Source organism: Diadema antillarum, unplaced genomic scaffold (genome assembly GCF_040938485.1).
Source record: "Diadema antillarum isolate AM-2024a unplaced genomic scaffold, OU_Dant_1.0 seq00001884_RagTag, whole genome shotgun sequence".
In the NCBI taxonomy this organism is placed as follows: Eukaryota; Metazoa; Echinodermata; class Echinoidea; order Diadematoida; family Diadematidae; genus Diadema; species Diadema antillarum.
Window position 1 is genome coordinate 32,041 of NW_027272552.1, and position 14,570 is coordinate 46,610.

At 41.1% G+C, this 14,570-nt stretch overlaps 1 protein-coding gene across 1 annotated transcript; it reads left to right on the forward strand.

The window, feature by feature from the left end:
- Positions 1 to 165: 165 nt before the first annotated feature.
- LOC139712975 (uncharacterized) lies at positions 166 to 5,391 on the forward strand. The gene has a single exon (XM_071624756.1). It carries the CDS (start codon positions 166 to 168, stop codon positions 5,389 to 5,391), a length of 5,226 nt encoding a protein of 1,741 aa, XP_071480857.1.
- Positions 5,392 to 14,570: the final 9,179 nt, after the last annotated feature.

Genomic DNA, 14,570 nt, shown 5'->3' on the forward strand with positions numbered 1-14,570 from the left:
TTCTTTTATTGCAACAACGTGTCCATCTGAAGAGATTGCATACGAATCCATCACAGCTTCAACAACTCTTGTATATTGGATTCAGGATGCAACTTACACCATCGACGCTTATCGTGCTATAACAACTTACTCACCATCAAGAGGCTGTGATTCCAGAACCATACCATGGCTGATGTAGAGAAATTAAAGTTGATCAGGAGAAACACCAAAGGGGGATTGACACGCACCTTAAACTCAATCGACAGGCTATTAAAGGACACCTTTGGTGAGGTCGACACCTTAAAGGGGTACATAGCCAAGGCGAAAAGTCAATTCAAACAAGTTGAAAGCAAGCATGCGGAGCTGGTCGAAAATATAACAGATGAGGCGACATTCGAAGAAGAGGAGACCTGGATGGGAGAGTGTGAGAGTAGGTTTGTGGAGACCATTGTACGTGCGAGAAAGTCCATTGGGTCCGCAAGCTGTGGTGAGCCGCCTACCTCCCAGCCCGTGACGCCGTCAACTCCCCCTACTTCTACACCATCTGTTGTTCAAGATCCGGCACCGCAAGCCGAGGCTGCGTCATGGCAACCTCGATCTACAAGTCCAGAACCGATTGCTCCCTTAACTCCGCCCTCTCCGATGCATCGACATTCATCTTGCACACCTAAGATGCAGAAGATGAAATTCCCCACTTTCAACGGTGACATCAAGGACTACCAGCGTTTCCGTACCTTGTTTCAACATTGTGCTGCTGACCTCACAGAGATAGAGTGTTTCTACCAACTCACTCAAGCCATGATTAATGCTCGCGAACGAAACATGATAAAGGGATGCATTAATGTGCAGAGGGCTTGGCAGGTACTTGATGAGAAGTACGGAGACCAAGACAGAGTTGTCGACAGTCTACTCCGTGACTTGGAAAACCTGAAGCCGTACGAAATCAAGGGCAAGATTAGTCTAAATGCCATGACTGGATTTGTTCAAACCTTGCAGGTATTTGAGATGCAGGCCGAAACAATCGGCCTCTCTGGGGAGCTGAACAGTAAAATCATGCTGAGTCAGATCAAGCAAAAGATGCCTGAGGGACATCGCATCGCTTACTACAGAGATGTCAGAGACGAGCACATCAGTGACTCCCTTGGAGGCTTGGTCAAATGGCTACATAGACAGCTCCTACTCCAAGAGAAGGCGAAGTCACCATTCCCAGAGAAGACGAGTACCTGTGAGATGAATCAAAACAGAGGAAGCAAGTCCTCAAATGCAGCAGCGTGGAATCCACCTAAACAGATCCAATCTAAAGAGGGGAAGCGTTCCGGGGTTCCCAAGTGTCCTCTTCATGTCAACTCGAATACGCACTTCCTGAAAATGTGCATTAAGTTCAGGAACCTCAGTCTAAAGGAAAAGTATGACGTCATGAAAAAGAATGACATCTGCAGCAGATGTGGTCATGACAACTGCCCTGCAGGGAAATCCCCATACGACCACAAGCTGTGTCAGTTTGCGTCGCCATGCAAGGTTCAGAGTTGTGGAGATGATTCACACTTCTCTGCTATCTGCCCTGTTGTATATGGAGGGAAATCATCTCCGCAGGATCTCAATGTGCCACCTACACGTCCACACACCACTTCAGCGAGTGTGAAGACTGTCGCGAACAAGGACGCAGGCGCACTACAGAGCGTCCTTCCCACTGTGATGGGATATCTGCGACACGGAAATAACCGTCAGCTGGTGCGGATTCTCTTAGATGGTGGAAGTCAGGCTACCCTGGTAAGAGAGGGCATCTTCTTCAAGACCGAGAAAGACATCTACCAGGATCACGATTTGAGTCTGGTTGGAGGTACCAGGATCAGACGAAAGCTTCGACTATTAGATTGTTTCATCGAAGACATCGGGGGAAACTTGTCGTACCCAGTTTCCGTCACAGAAATAGACAAGCCTTGTGGAGAAGCCCCTGTAGTGCAAGCAGAAGACCTCCAGCAGTATCACCATCTACGGGAAGTGGATATTCACGCCGCCTCGTCTGAAACTGTCGACATGTTGCTTGGCGTTGACAACACGCACTTGATGGTATGGGAGGAGTACATCCTTGGGGAAAAACCTGACGAGCCAGTGGCGGCGAGATGCCCCTTGGGATGGTTTATCCAAGGAGGACGTTCAGGAGGCCCTACAGCTCTGCTTAATTACGTCAACGTATCGGCAATCGGTCCCCTCGAGGAGTTCCTCGGCCTGGAGACAGCAGCCTTGCAACCGAGAAGATGCAAGTGCTCAACAGAGATCTTGAACAGAGGGGCAACCAAAACCACGGAGCAAAGTGTTTCTCAGCGTCAGGACGGCTCGTATGAAGTCAGACTGCCGTGGAAGAAGTCTCCTGACAGTTTGCCAGACAACTACAACTACGCCGTTAAGAGGTTGCATGGCTTAGAGAGCCAATTCAGAGACAGGCCTGAGGAGTGGTTAGTGTACTGTAAGCAGATGAGGGACTTGCAACAAAGAGGTGTCTCACGTCGTGTCAGTCACACAGAAATTAGACAAGACAGAGAAGCTGGGAGAAAAATGTGGTTCTTACCACATTTTGCGGTAAAGAAAGATTCGCCTACCACCCCAGTCAGGATAGTCTATGACGCAAAGGCAAGATTCCAAGGCCATTCTTTGAACGAGTACCTCGTGAAGGGTGAAGACCTTAATGCTGATCTGTTCAACGTGGCTCTGCGTTTCAGAGAGAACGAAGTAGGCGTCATCGCTGATATCAGAAAAATGTTTCAGGCAATCAAGATCAGCCCGGAAGATGCAAGGTTCCATCGGTACGTCTTTCGAGAAAACCCGAACCAACCAATTCAAGTCTATGAACTTACTACTGTGACATTCGGAGACAGGCCTTCTCCAACGGCAGCAATTGTGACACTCAGGCATGTCATAGATCGACACGCACCCGATGATGAGCTACTGAAGAAAGTCGTCACCGATCAATTCTATATGGACGACCTGAGTGAATCTGTCACCAATGTCGAGGAAGCCGTCAATCTGAAAGCCAAGCTTGTAGAAACGCTTGCTAAGGGCAAGTTTGACATTCGCAAGTGGCAGTCGAACGTACAGGAAGTGTGCGACTCTGAGGAGGACACTCAGACCGCATCTGTGTTAGGAACAAAATGGAACCTCTCGACTGACACACTTAGAGTAAAAGAAGTCAAGCCCATGGAGGATGTTCTCCTAACCAAACGCAAGTTGTTGGCTCACACGGCATCATACTATGATGTGTTTGGTATGCTTTCTGGATTGTTGATCCGGCCGAAGATTCTACTCCAGCAACTGTGGCAGTTAAATGTCGACTGGGACACGCCACTCAACGACAGACCTGAGCTCTGTCGAAACGTCAGTGAGATCAAGGTGGATTTGGAAGCAGCGTCTACCATAGAGATCCCACGATGTCTCATTCCTGAGACATTGCGAGGGAAAAGGCCATTGCCAGAGGTTTCTCTACACGGAGCCAGTGATGCGTCTGAAGATGCCATGGGCATTGGCGTCTGGTTGAGATGGTCAGAGACTGAACACACGGAAGTACAGTTGTCCTTCGTCGCTGCAAGAGCCCGACTCACTCCACTCAAACAAACAAGCATGCCAAGGAAGGAGCTTCAGGCCATTCTCCTCCTGTCAAGACTGATGGTTGCCCTGAAAGATGCCCTTCGTTTCACCATCTCCTATTCGAAGATGTGGACGGATAGTTTGACTGTAGTAAGGTGGCTGCGGGGACAGTCCAAGTCCTTTCGCTCGTTTGTCGCATACAGAGTGGGCGAAATCACCTCAGAGTTCGACCCTCACCAGGACATTGCCTACGTGCCGACCGATCAGAATGTCATTGACGTCGTCTCTAGAGGCACCACCGCGGAAGGAATGCTTGAGGTCATCAAGGGACCAACTTACCTGAAGCAACCACCTGAGTCCTGGCCAAAGACACCGCAGAACATCCAGGACGACACTTCGGATCCAGAGAGGAAGAAATTCCATGTACGAAATGCGAAGACACTAACGCTGAAAGTCAATGCAGTGGCTCACACTGCCGCAGTCGTTGATCCCACCAGTTTCTCGAATTGGCAAAGGCTGAAGATGGTCACAGCTCGAGTGTTATCTGTGAGAGATGTTCCAAAGAAAGAGTGGTTCAAGAAGCTTACTCAGCAGATTACACAGTGGCCCTCTGCCAAACTCCTGAAGGAGGCCGAGTTGTACTGGATACGTCAAGCGCAGAAGGACATCAACTTTCAAGATGCCAACATAATGCGCCTCGATCCGTTCTTCGACGAAGGAGAAAAAGTGTACCGCGTTGGAGGTCGCATTCGCCATGCTCCGATATCATACGACACTCGTCATCCCTATCTCCTCCCAAGGGAAAGCCACATCAGTTTACTGATTGTCAGAGATGGACACTCCCTTGCTCTTCATGGAGGACAACTCAGGACTGCGGCGGAAGTGAGGAGAAGGTATTGGGTTGTCGGTGACACGAGACTCTCCAAACGCGTGGTGAAGGAATGCATCGTGTGCCGTAGGCATAGAGGGAGACCAGTCGAACAGAAAATGGCGGACCTCCCAGAGTGTCGTGTGAAGCCCTTCTCACCGCCATTTCAGACAACGCTCGTGGATTATCTCGGGCCGATAAACGTGAAGGTAAGCCGCAACATTACTGCCAAGGGTTACTGTGCTGTGTTCACATGTGCGGCTACCAGGGCTGTTCATCTCACTTGCGTCCAAGACCTTTCGACACAAGCTTTCCTGCAAGCCCTGGATCGCTTCATCAGCATCAGGGGTGCACCAGCCACCATCATCAGTGATAACGGGACCTGCTTTCGTGGTGCTTACAACACGATCAACACGCTCAACCTACGACTGGACCAGACAGAACTGAGGGAACACTGTAGTAGCTTCAAGGTGCAGTGGAAATTTGGGCCTCCTGGTGGACCCCACCATCAGGGCGCTGTCGAACGCATGGTGCAAGAGGTCAAGAAAGCCATGAAGCATCTCGTGAAAGCTGATCGTTTGCCCTTCCCTGAATGGGAAACAGTCTTCAGCCAGATTTCAGGGTTGATCAACAGTCGACCGATTACAGCTGTGTCATCTTCACCTCTCGATCATCCCCCTCTTGCTCCGAATCATTTCCTCATTGGGAGAGGAGATCTTCCGAGCCCTGATGTTCCCTGTGCGCAGTATGATGGAGACTTCAGGAAGCGGAGAGAGCTGTGCAACGCAATGGTTGACAGGTTCTGGGCACGGTGGATGGACTGCATACAAAAGCTCTCACCGCGCTCGAAAAACCAACGTGCAGCAGAGAACCTACAAGCGGGTGATGTTGTGCTCGTCATCGGAGAAGACAAGAGGCGCGGCGTTTGGCGAATGGCTGAAATCCTGCAGACCTTCCCTTGAGACGATGAGCTGGTTCGTGTCGTCGAGCTTCGTTACGCAGACAAGTCAGTCGCAAAGAGACCTGTGACCAAGCTGATTCTTCTCATGAAGAGGACAGAGAGAGTAGACCTTCAAGCTGAAGGACTGAGTAAATAATCGCGTTTTTCCGAAGAAAGGATTCACTGTAGCCTTTGTTTTTTCATCGTCAGCTCAGAACATTTTGGGCTACTAAGTTCTTGAATTTGGTTATCAACTTGAACAAGCGATTTCTTGCCCTAATGGAGACGGTGAAACATAAATTTACTCTGTTTGGACTTTAGAAAGCATTCTATTCGAATGTTCGTTTGTTAACTGGTTTGAATTTCACCTTTGGATCTAGTTAGGTCTCGACCTTAGAGCAGTTATCTGTTCGTTGTTGTGTAAATAATCGCATTACTGTACACGTGTTGAGTGTTTATAAAGTGACTTCCGTCACGTTCAAGGGGGCAGGATGTCATGGAATGATACAATATAGTACGAGTCTCAAAATTAGGGTCTGAATTATAGACTGTTAGCAAAGAGTTCCGGTCAGTCGTTCCACAAGAGCAGCAGTTTGCTCAGCAGTTGGCCACAGCAGTTTGCTTACAGTTTGGGTTTCTTGGACAATGTGATGAAGTCCAACAATCCAAGGTATGTCATAAATCGTTTCTTTATGATTTGTGCATCATTTAAGGAACAAACAAAGCTTCCATGGTCAGGGAGTTAAGACTATAAGAGGAAAAACCGTAAATGAGAAATAAGGTTATGTATGTTCAAGGTCAAGGTCAAGGTCATCGCCGTATACGCTGTACTACGTATTAGCGTCTTTTGTTCCGTGCATTGTTCAATTGCATTAACGTTCAGTGTAGCGTGCGTGGTGCATGGTCCGCGGTGTGGAAAGTGTTAATGAGAATACGTTGAACGTTTTGGACGGTCTTTGTAAAGACCTCTCCCTATCGGAGGACGGTCCGACATGATAGTATTGTGAATGTGAATCCGTGGAGTTTCAAACGGATTTTCTGGTATTATGTATTGCTCACGTTAAAACGTAAAAGTTGGATTATATCCTTTCGCGTATGTATATCATTAAGGTATTTGTGTTAGGAACGCTCCACGCACGAAGTTCATGCACGCGGAGGGATATTAAAGTTGAAGTTATAGTGATATGTCTAGCTGTAGATTCTTTGGTAGTCTCATTTAAGACCACAAGAAGGTTGCTAGGGAGAATCTAATGCTCGTTGTTATTAATGCACAATTTGTGACAGGACGTCCTATAGTGACATTGATGTGAGATGTGGCATTGAGCGTTTACAATCATAAGATTCAAGACATATATTGATTGTGTTAAATAGGTTATTAACCGACGATGATTTGTCTGACTTAGAATATTGAAAGTTTATTATGTTTATCCTGCTTGTAGATTATACCAGATACATAACAGCAATACTCATGATTATAGATAACACAGCCATTCTCATGAGTTAGTTAGAATAGATATAAACGTTGTTTAAATATTCTGGCCTTAATTACGTTATCAGGAAAGAAAGAAAATATTCATTATCGTCTTACTATTTCTGTGTAGAGCTGAAATAGAGTATACTGATTTGTACGGCGTGTTATATGGATAATTTTCTTCTTGCTTGTATCTTACAGGAACCACTCATTCCAACACAGTTGTTGAATATATCACACTAGCAAGCGCAAGTTTGCAGTATGCACAGTTACATATCGCTGATAATGCTGTGTAACAGAATAAAGAACCCACATCACGTTAAACCGAGGATTTCTTTGTTCTTTTATTGCAACAACGTGTCCATCTGAAGAGATTGCATACGAATCCATCACAAAGACAAAAGTTGCCAAGATCTAATAGTATTAGATGTCTAGATCTAGATGTAGTCTAGATCTATAATATAAATTTTGTGAACCACTGGTAACTTAAAAGTGAAAGGTCTAGACTTCACTTAGTCTATAATTAGACCAGACATTCATGAGGCAAAGGCCTATTTAGTAGATCTATTCTTATTCTATTTTAACGTCAATTCCTACTAACTCGCCACGTGTTATTCCTAAGGCCAAGGACTTCCGGGTTACTGATTTTTTTTTATAAATACCAAACAGCAGACGTGTTTCATTTGCATTCTTGTGCAGACTTCATGAAAATATGTGCAGTATCAAAGAAATATGATGCACATGACAATGCCAGTGTTTTATAGGTGAATGGTTAATACCTTTAAAAGCTGAATGATAATGTAGAGTCTAGGTCTAATTAAGATGTTACAGTCTCTGATAAGAAACAGGTTTGATTGTCATAGACTGTTTCCCAAATGCAGGTACATGTATTAATATTCAGCTATTTCAATGCAATGCCTTGTTTACAAATACATGTAGATTTATATTCATGTGAATGATAATTCAATTTCTACATGAGACATACTAAGTGCTAAACATAATATCTTGCATCAGTAAAATGTGTAAATGACGAGACAATTTGAATATGCATCAAATACGAACAGCAGCATTTTTTGACATTCTTTGATCCTGCATAGGCCTACCATTTTGTTTTATGTTTAATATAAATAGAGCAAAATAATTTCAACTTCAGTTTTGTTGGCTGATTTTTTTTTTCTTCTCAAAATTAAAGTTGTATCTTGTGTCATGATGTTTGGTTTTAATCAAAAGTTCTTAATTTCTTTCTTTTCTTTCAGATGACTGGTGCCATGTAGTAGCGAAGAACTGGACTGTCTCAGAAAAGAAAAGGAAAAGTACAGGGTCGTGTACATCACCAACGGATGTGAATACAATGGTAATGTAGAGTCTAGGTCTAATTAAGATGTTAAAGTCTCTGATAATAAACAAGTTTGATTGTCGTAGACTGTTTCCCGAATGCAATTAGTAATATTCAGCTTTTTCAAAGCAATGCCTTGTTTACAAGGACATGCAGATTTATTCTTGTGAATAATAATTTAAATTCTACATGAGACTTACTAAGTGCTAGACATAAGATCTTGCATCATTAAAATATGTAAGCGAGACAATTTGAATATGCATCAGAGACGAACAGCAGTATTTTTTTGACATTCTTTGATCCTGTATACCGTTTTGTTTTATGTTTAATATAAATAGAGCAAAATAATTTCAACTACTGTTTAGTTGGCTGATTTCTTTTTCTCAAAATGAAAGTTGTATCTTGTATCATGATGTTTGATTTTAATCGAAAGTTCTTAATTTCTGTCTTTTCTTTCAGATGACTGATGCCATGCAGTAGCGAAGAGCTGGACTGTTTCAGAGAAGAAGAAAAAAGTACAGCATCGTGCTGATCATCAAGGAATGTGAATACAATGGCTTAGGAAAGAAGACAATCTACAGATAGGATAGAAGGGAGAAATTGGGATGAAGGGCGACAACATAAGGACGGTATATCTACAGTGAAATGTGATTGTAAAGTGGAAACATGAAAGGAGATCCTAAGATTGAAGGTGAAAACAATGCATTCCATTCTGTGATGTCGCAATTACAATTTTGCTACACTTTAATAACACTACAGAGAGACATTTATATCAAGGAAAGCTTCATCTTGATATGGAATGTTAGATTTTTTTAAGTGTTCATTGGTATGTATTTCATGATAATAATTCTTGAAGGTTTTGTGTGGTAATCATAACCTTGTGATAAATCTTGATAGATTTCTAAGTGCTCATTGGCAATATTTAGATGATGCTGTAATCAGATTAAGTTCTATTCTCCTTTATTCTTTTATTTATTATTTTGTTGTCTTCAACCCACTTTGAATGTGTCGCGTATGATTCTTATAAACATGGGAACATGCACTCCATGTAACTGATAGGACTTATAACAAATTGACATAATTATTCAACCATCACTAGACAGTTCTGTTATAAGATGTTCTTTATCTAACTAAAATTGTAAATTATGATACGTGTATGTTCCCATGCAAACTCACAACAAAATACAGAAATTTGATTTCTTTTAATAATAATTCATTATGTCTCTAAATTTACAATTAAAGAAAGTGATTGCAATAAGGATGTCAAACATTGTATATTAAAATAATAGATTATTCATTTGTCTCCATCCGTAGTAACGCACGCAACTGCAGTGTGCAGTTTGTAGGCTGCTGTGAAAAAAAAAAAAAATCACAGGCAGCCCAAGCAGGATTCGAACCCACGACCTCTGGATTACTAGACCAGCGTCATAACCACTAGACCACCGGAGTGCCCTGGCGCTACCTTTACACATGAATAATTAAGTATAGAAGGGCTTGGGGGCGCTTCGAAGTTTACTGCTCTTATTAAATATGTACATGTCATTTGCAACTCAACTAAAGATGATTAAACACACTGAAATTCTTACTTTAAATGATATTCATAATCTGTTTTTTTTCTTTAATAGCTTGGGATGTACACTTTCTACACTGTATCGGTCTACATTTCGCCTACAATATGGAATTCTTTACTTCGAGACATTTGTTTTTAACAAACAAAAAATTAAGAGTCCTTTAAAGGTGCTGTAAAACAGTGGTGTTTGTTTGTTTGTTTGTTTTTTGGTGGGGGGGGGGAGGGGAGTCAAATTAGCCTTGGCCCCTCTCCGCCGTCTTTTTTTTTTCCTTTAGCTGCATTTTTTTTAGTCATCACATGAAAATTCGTCTGCATCCACCCCGTAGTTTTGCTGATGACCTTTCTTTTTAATTATTTTAGCCACACACAATTTTGGCTGAATTTCCCCACCCCTCTTGTGAATTTGCTAGTACATGTACTAAAACACATTCTCAGAATGTGTTTATAGTACTGGTGGATTAAGGATTCACAGGGAGGGGGGGGGGTCGGCCAAAATTTATCTTTTCTCATATGTAACAAGCCTACGGGGCGAAAGGCTGATATTATGGGCTTTCTACACACATTTTTAGATGCTAATTATTGGTTAACATGAGCATGATCATTTACGTTGTGATTAATTTGTTTCCTTATATATGTATGACTTCTATTAGAGACTTAATTGGCTTTGCACTCCTTACATCGACCTATTTTAGACACCCATTTCCTTCTCTCTCTCGTGCTTTTTCTCTACTGTCCTGTGAATAGTGTAACTACATGTACATGCAGTACCTCTTCTCTTTTGTATGATATACATCAAGTTTTTATCTGAGCATATGGGTGTTGCAGCACTCTCAAGCTTCATGCATATGCAGCAACATCTTTGTGTGTTCATATACATAGTTATGCTTGATATATTGATTTGAGAATGTTATTCTTTCTCTTGTATATGTTCCGTCCGCACTCTATAGATGTAAATGTACGATGTAAGATTTGGTGTGCATGTTCGAACTGTGTTCCTCTTTTTGTGAACACACAAGAACTGATATAATAATGAACTTGAATTACACATATTCTTGAATCTTGATTCCATCTCCATTTGCCATTAGATATGTATTGATTTATGGAGCTCTTCCACAATTGTTATCCTTCCCATTGTCATTACTCATCTCTGAATAATTCAAATTTGATATTTTATTGAGGACCTATGTTTCTTCGATTACATAATGTACCTCTTCAGTATATTGCTGCAAAAGGCATAATAAAACATGACCATTATTATATATTTAAAATGAAGCTTGAAATTCTGATAGTGTTGATATTTATGTATTTTTAGGAGTTTATCAGTTTCGAAGAGTGCATGCAGGATGAGTTTTATGTTTTTATATGATCAGGTGCAGCTATCATAGAATCTGTTGAGCAGGAAAGAGAAAGATGGAAAATGAGGAATTATGAGTGAATTCGCATGCGAGCCAAATGACAATAATGACACTGATAAAAATTGTGACAAAGTAAATGTCACAAATATGTGGAATAATAAGAAATAAAGAAATTAATATCTTATTTCAGAGAAAGAAATAACAGAGTGCATGCATGAGTATGAAAGATGAGTAAATACAAGTAATTATTACTGACTGGCACGTCTTTTTCCCAAGATTTAGCGGTATCCTTCATCTTAGAACAAACATTCATAATTATTATGAAAGAAGTGAACTGAATTTGAATTAAAAATAATGTGAAAAAATGAAAAAGTAAGTTAATAAAGTTAAAAAAAAACAGTAAAAAGTAAAAAATATGAAACACAGTATACCGAGTACATGTATTACCAAATGATAGATGTCCAAATGCAAAAGTGTTAAATGATAATATATCCACAAAAAAAGGGGGGGGCAAAGAAATTTGGAACGATCAACCACAGCTATAATAACAATACATGCGTGTACTAAATGAAGATGAAAACAATGACAACACTCTTTTTAGAACAATTAAGAGAAACTGGCTTGTATTATCATCTTAATTATCACTAAATGTATTGTAATCATCACAACAATCATTATATGACAATTAATTTCAATTAATAAGGTTATTGTTGATAAGCAGGTATAGCCCTAATAGTATTTGTATGTAAACACATACGAAAATGAAATAGCGACGGTTCGTAAATACACGCGTATTGCACGTTACCTATTGTACAGGCCCTACAGCGCGGGTCTCACGAACCGGCGTAATACAACTTACGTCGGTTCGTGAGACCCGCGCTTAAGTACATAACCTATGGTGCGCGCAAGAAACGATGGATTTACGAACCGACGCAGTGAGTTTGAAGACAGAAATATCGTAAATTTTTTGAATTCACACTAAAATTACACTATGGATAGGAAGAACAACTTCCACTCTCATCACCCTGTCAAAATTTTCACACACAAGACAGGAAAAGTCATTGAAAACGTTGTCTAAAACTTGTGAGATCTTTAAACGCGATTTTCTCAGAATTGCATTTTCGCTCAAAAACGAAATAGCGTCGGTTCGTGAAAACGCCGACGAAGTATGGTCGTTCATTGCTTGAGCATCAACGTCACTAGCAACGTAATGGGAGCAGAGAGAGGAGAGAAAAATATAATATATTTTTCTCTCCTCTATCTGCTGTATGTGCATCCCAACAATTTGGTCTTTAGAGAAATCATAACCGCCAGTAATTCGAACTAATCAAATAGCTGTTCGATGTTTGTCCAATTACGTGCATTCTTAACAAGAATCAAGAACTAGAAAAAAAACAAAAAAACAAAAACAGCCATAGCATTTTCAATCTACAAGTGCCGCAGGTATGTATTATTGTTGATAGTTCACATGTTTGATCTGCCAATATTCGGTGAAAATCAGGATTCTGCTGGATTTGAGCGGTAGCCGCTAAGCCCGAGATATTTAATCGATACATGTACATTGAATAGGCTATCGTCGGTTCTGTCATTTGAGCGTAAGGAAGTGATATCAGGTGCAAACAAAAAAAAAAAAAAATGGTGGAATAAAAGAAAGGAACGATAGAGCATAAGGAGAACGTATTTACCTCAACATTTTCATGCGCGTGATGATTGTATATTGAATAATTTCAACTTGAAGTGTCAGACAATACTTATTGTCCAACACTTCAGGTTGAGTGTGTGTAGCACAATATCTGTATTATGAAATGTAGGTGTTCAAGATCTTACCTGACAGGTCGAAGCCTGGTCTCCAATGATCTTATAGAAGTCCGTGTGAAATTTCGAGTCTGTTATTTTGACTTTGTGCAGCACACTGCTAGAACACATTCCCTCAGCCAGGTCACGTGACACAGTTCTTCCGCAGATGACTTTGTCAATAGATAGCGAGCGCTAATGTGTGAAAGAAACATTCATTTATGGAGCTAGAACAATAATGATTCATACAAGTGGGACGCTGAAAATGCGGACGCAGTTGTTTTGGACGAGGAGAAAATAAGACGTGATACATTGCATTCGTGTCTTGAATGTCTGACAGGGATCAAATGATATAATACAGGAGGAAGACATACCTGCTCTTGTTCATTTTTTTTTCTAGGGGCTGACCAAGAAATGAAGAAATGAGACACGGATACATCAACACAATATTTATATGAGTGATAAAGGTACGATAATGTCATTATAATAGTGATTATTTGCCAAGAACATGAAAAGATTGCACTTCTATCTCAATGAAATATTCGCTATTACTGATTGTAATGAGAAACACCCAACTTGGCTCGATGGAAATATTTCAAGTAGTCTCTGGAAATGACATTTAACTTATTTATATAATTGATAATTGATTGAACCTATAACAAATTCACAACATGTCTTTTGTCAATTCAAAGGTTGATTAACGCTCAATGCGACGAAAGAATACTTGGGTCTAAGTGAATAGAAAGACTACAAACAATGTCGATGAATTTGTAGCATAGCAGATTAAAGACTTCCACCTAAATCACACAGAAAGAAAAGTAAATTAACAGAAAGCATCAAAAATTACATTGCCGTTTCTCGTATGTTTTTTTTTTTTACACTTTTCATGTCGATATCCTACGTGTCACTTACCGCTTGGTCACAGTGCACCATGAACACGACTCCTGACTTTGTATGTTCTGACATATGAGATGATAGTTTGTATTCATCCCACCTTTCTCCCACTGCTCTAGCGGCCTCTTCAGTATGACATTCAAACGCAACGTCAATGCAGAAATTCTCGTCAGCACACTCTATCAAATTGTTTATGATATCAAGGCCAAGTTCAATCCCTAATGCAGAGGCAAAGTAGAGTAGGTAGCGGAACTCCTGATATCGAGGAAGAAGTGTTTGCTTTAGCTGGTCGTACTCGGCACGATCATTGGCATATACATTTGCAATATATACTCCTGCCGCATATTCTTGGAACAATTTGTGTGGGAAAGAAACATTGGACACAACCTGGGATGGAGTTTTGGCGTCGCTGCGAAGCTTACTTCTGATGACACTCTTTTCTATAGTCAAAACCCCGACTCTGCAGCATGTTTCCATGGCTTCACGACACTCTTTAAAATGCTCTTCAGGAAATGAATGTGTCCTTTGAAGCAAACCGTTTATCGCTATCTCACCTATATCTTGAATCGCCCTACCAGCTTTCACAAGATGATCAAAAACCTCTTGATCCCGTAAATATTCACATACTTTTAATGCGTAGTGTTCTTTGAGAAAAAAGACCATTTCTCTCAAAATCTCAGAGAAAGTTTGTAGTTTTGTCATTTGTATTCGTTTCTCTTCATTGAAGTGTTCCCACATGAGGCACAGCAATGCAATGTAATCTGGAAACAGGGCCATGTTC

Bases quoted from the DNA above. Each gene is read 5' to 3' on its own strand.
- LOC139712975 (XM_071624756.1), top strand. From the start codon at position 166: ATGGCTGATGTAGAGAAATTAAAGTTGATCAGGAGAAACACCAAAGGG.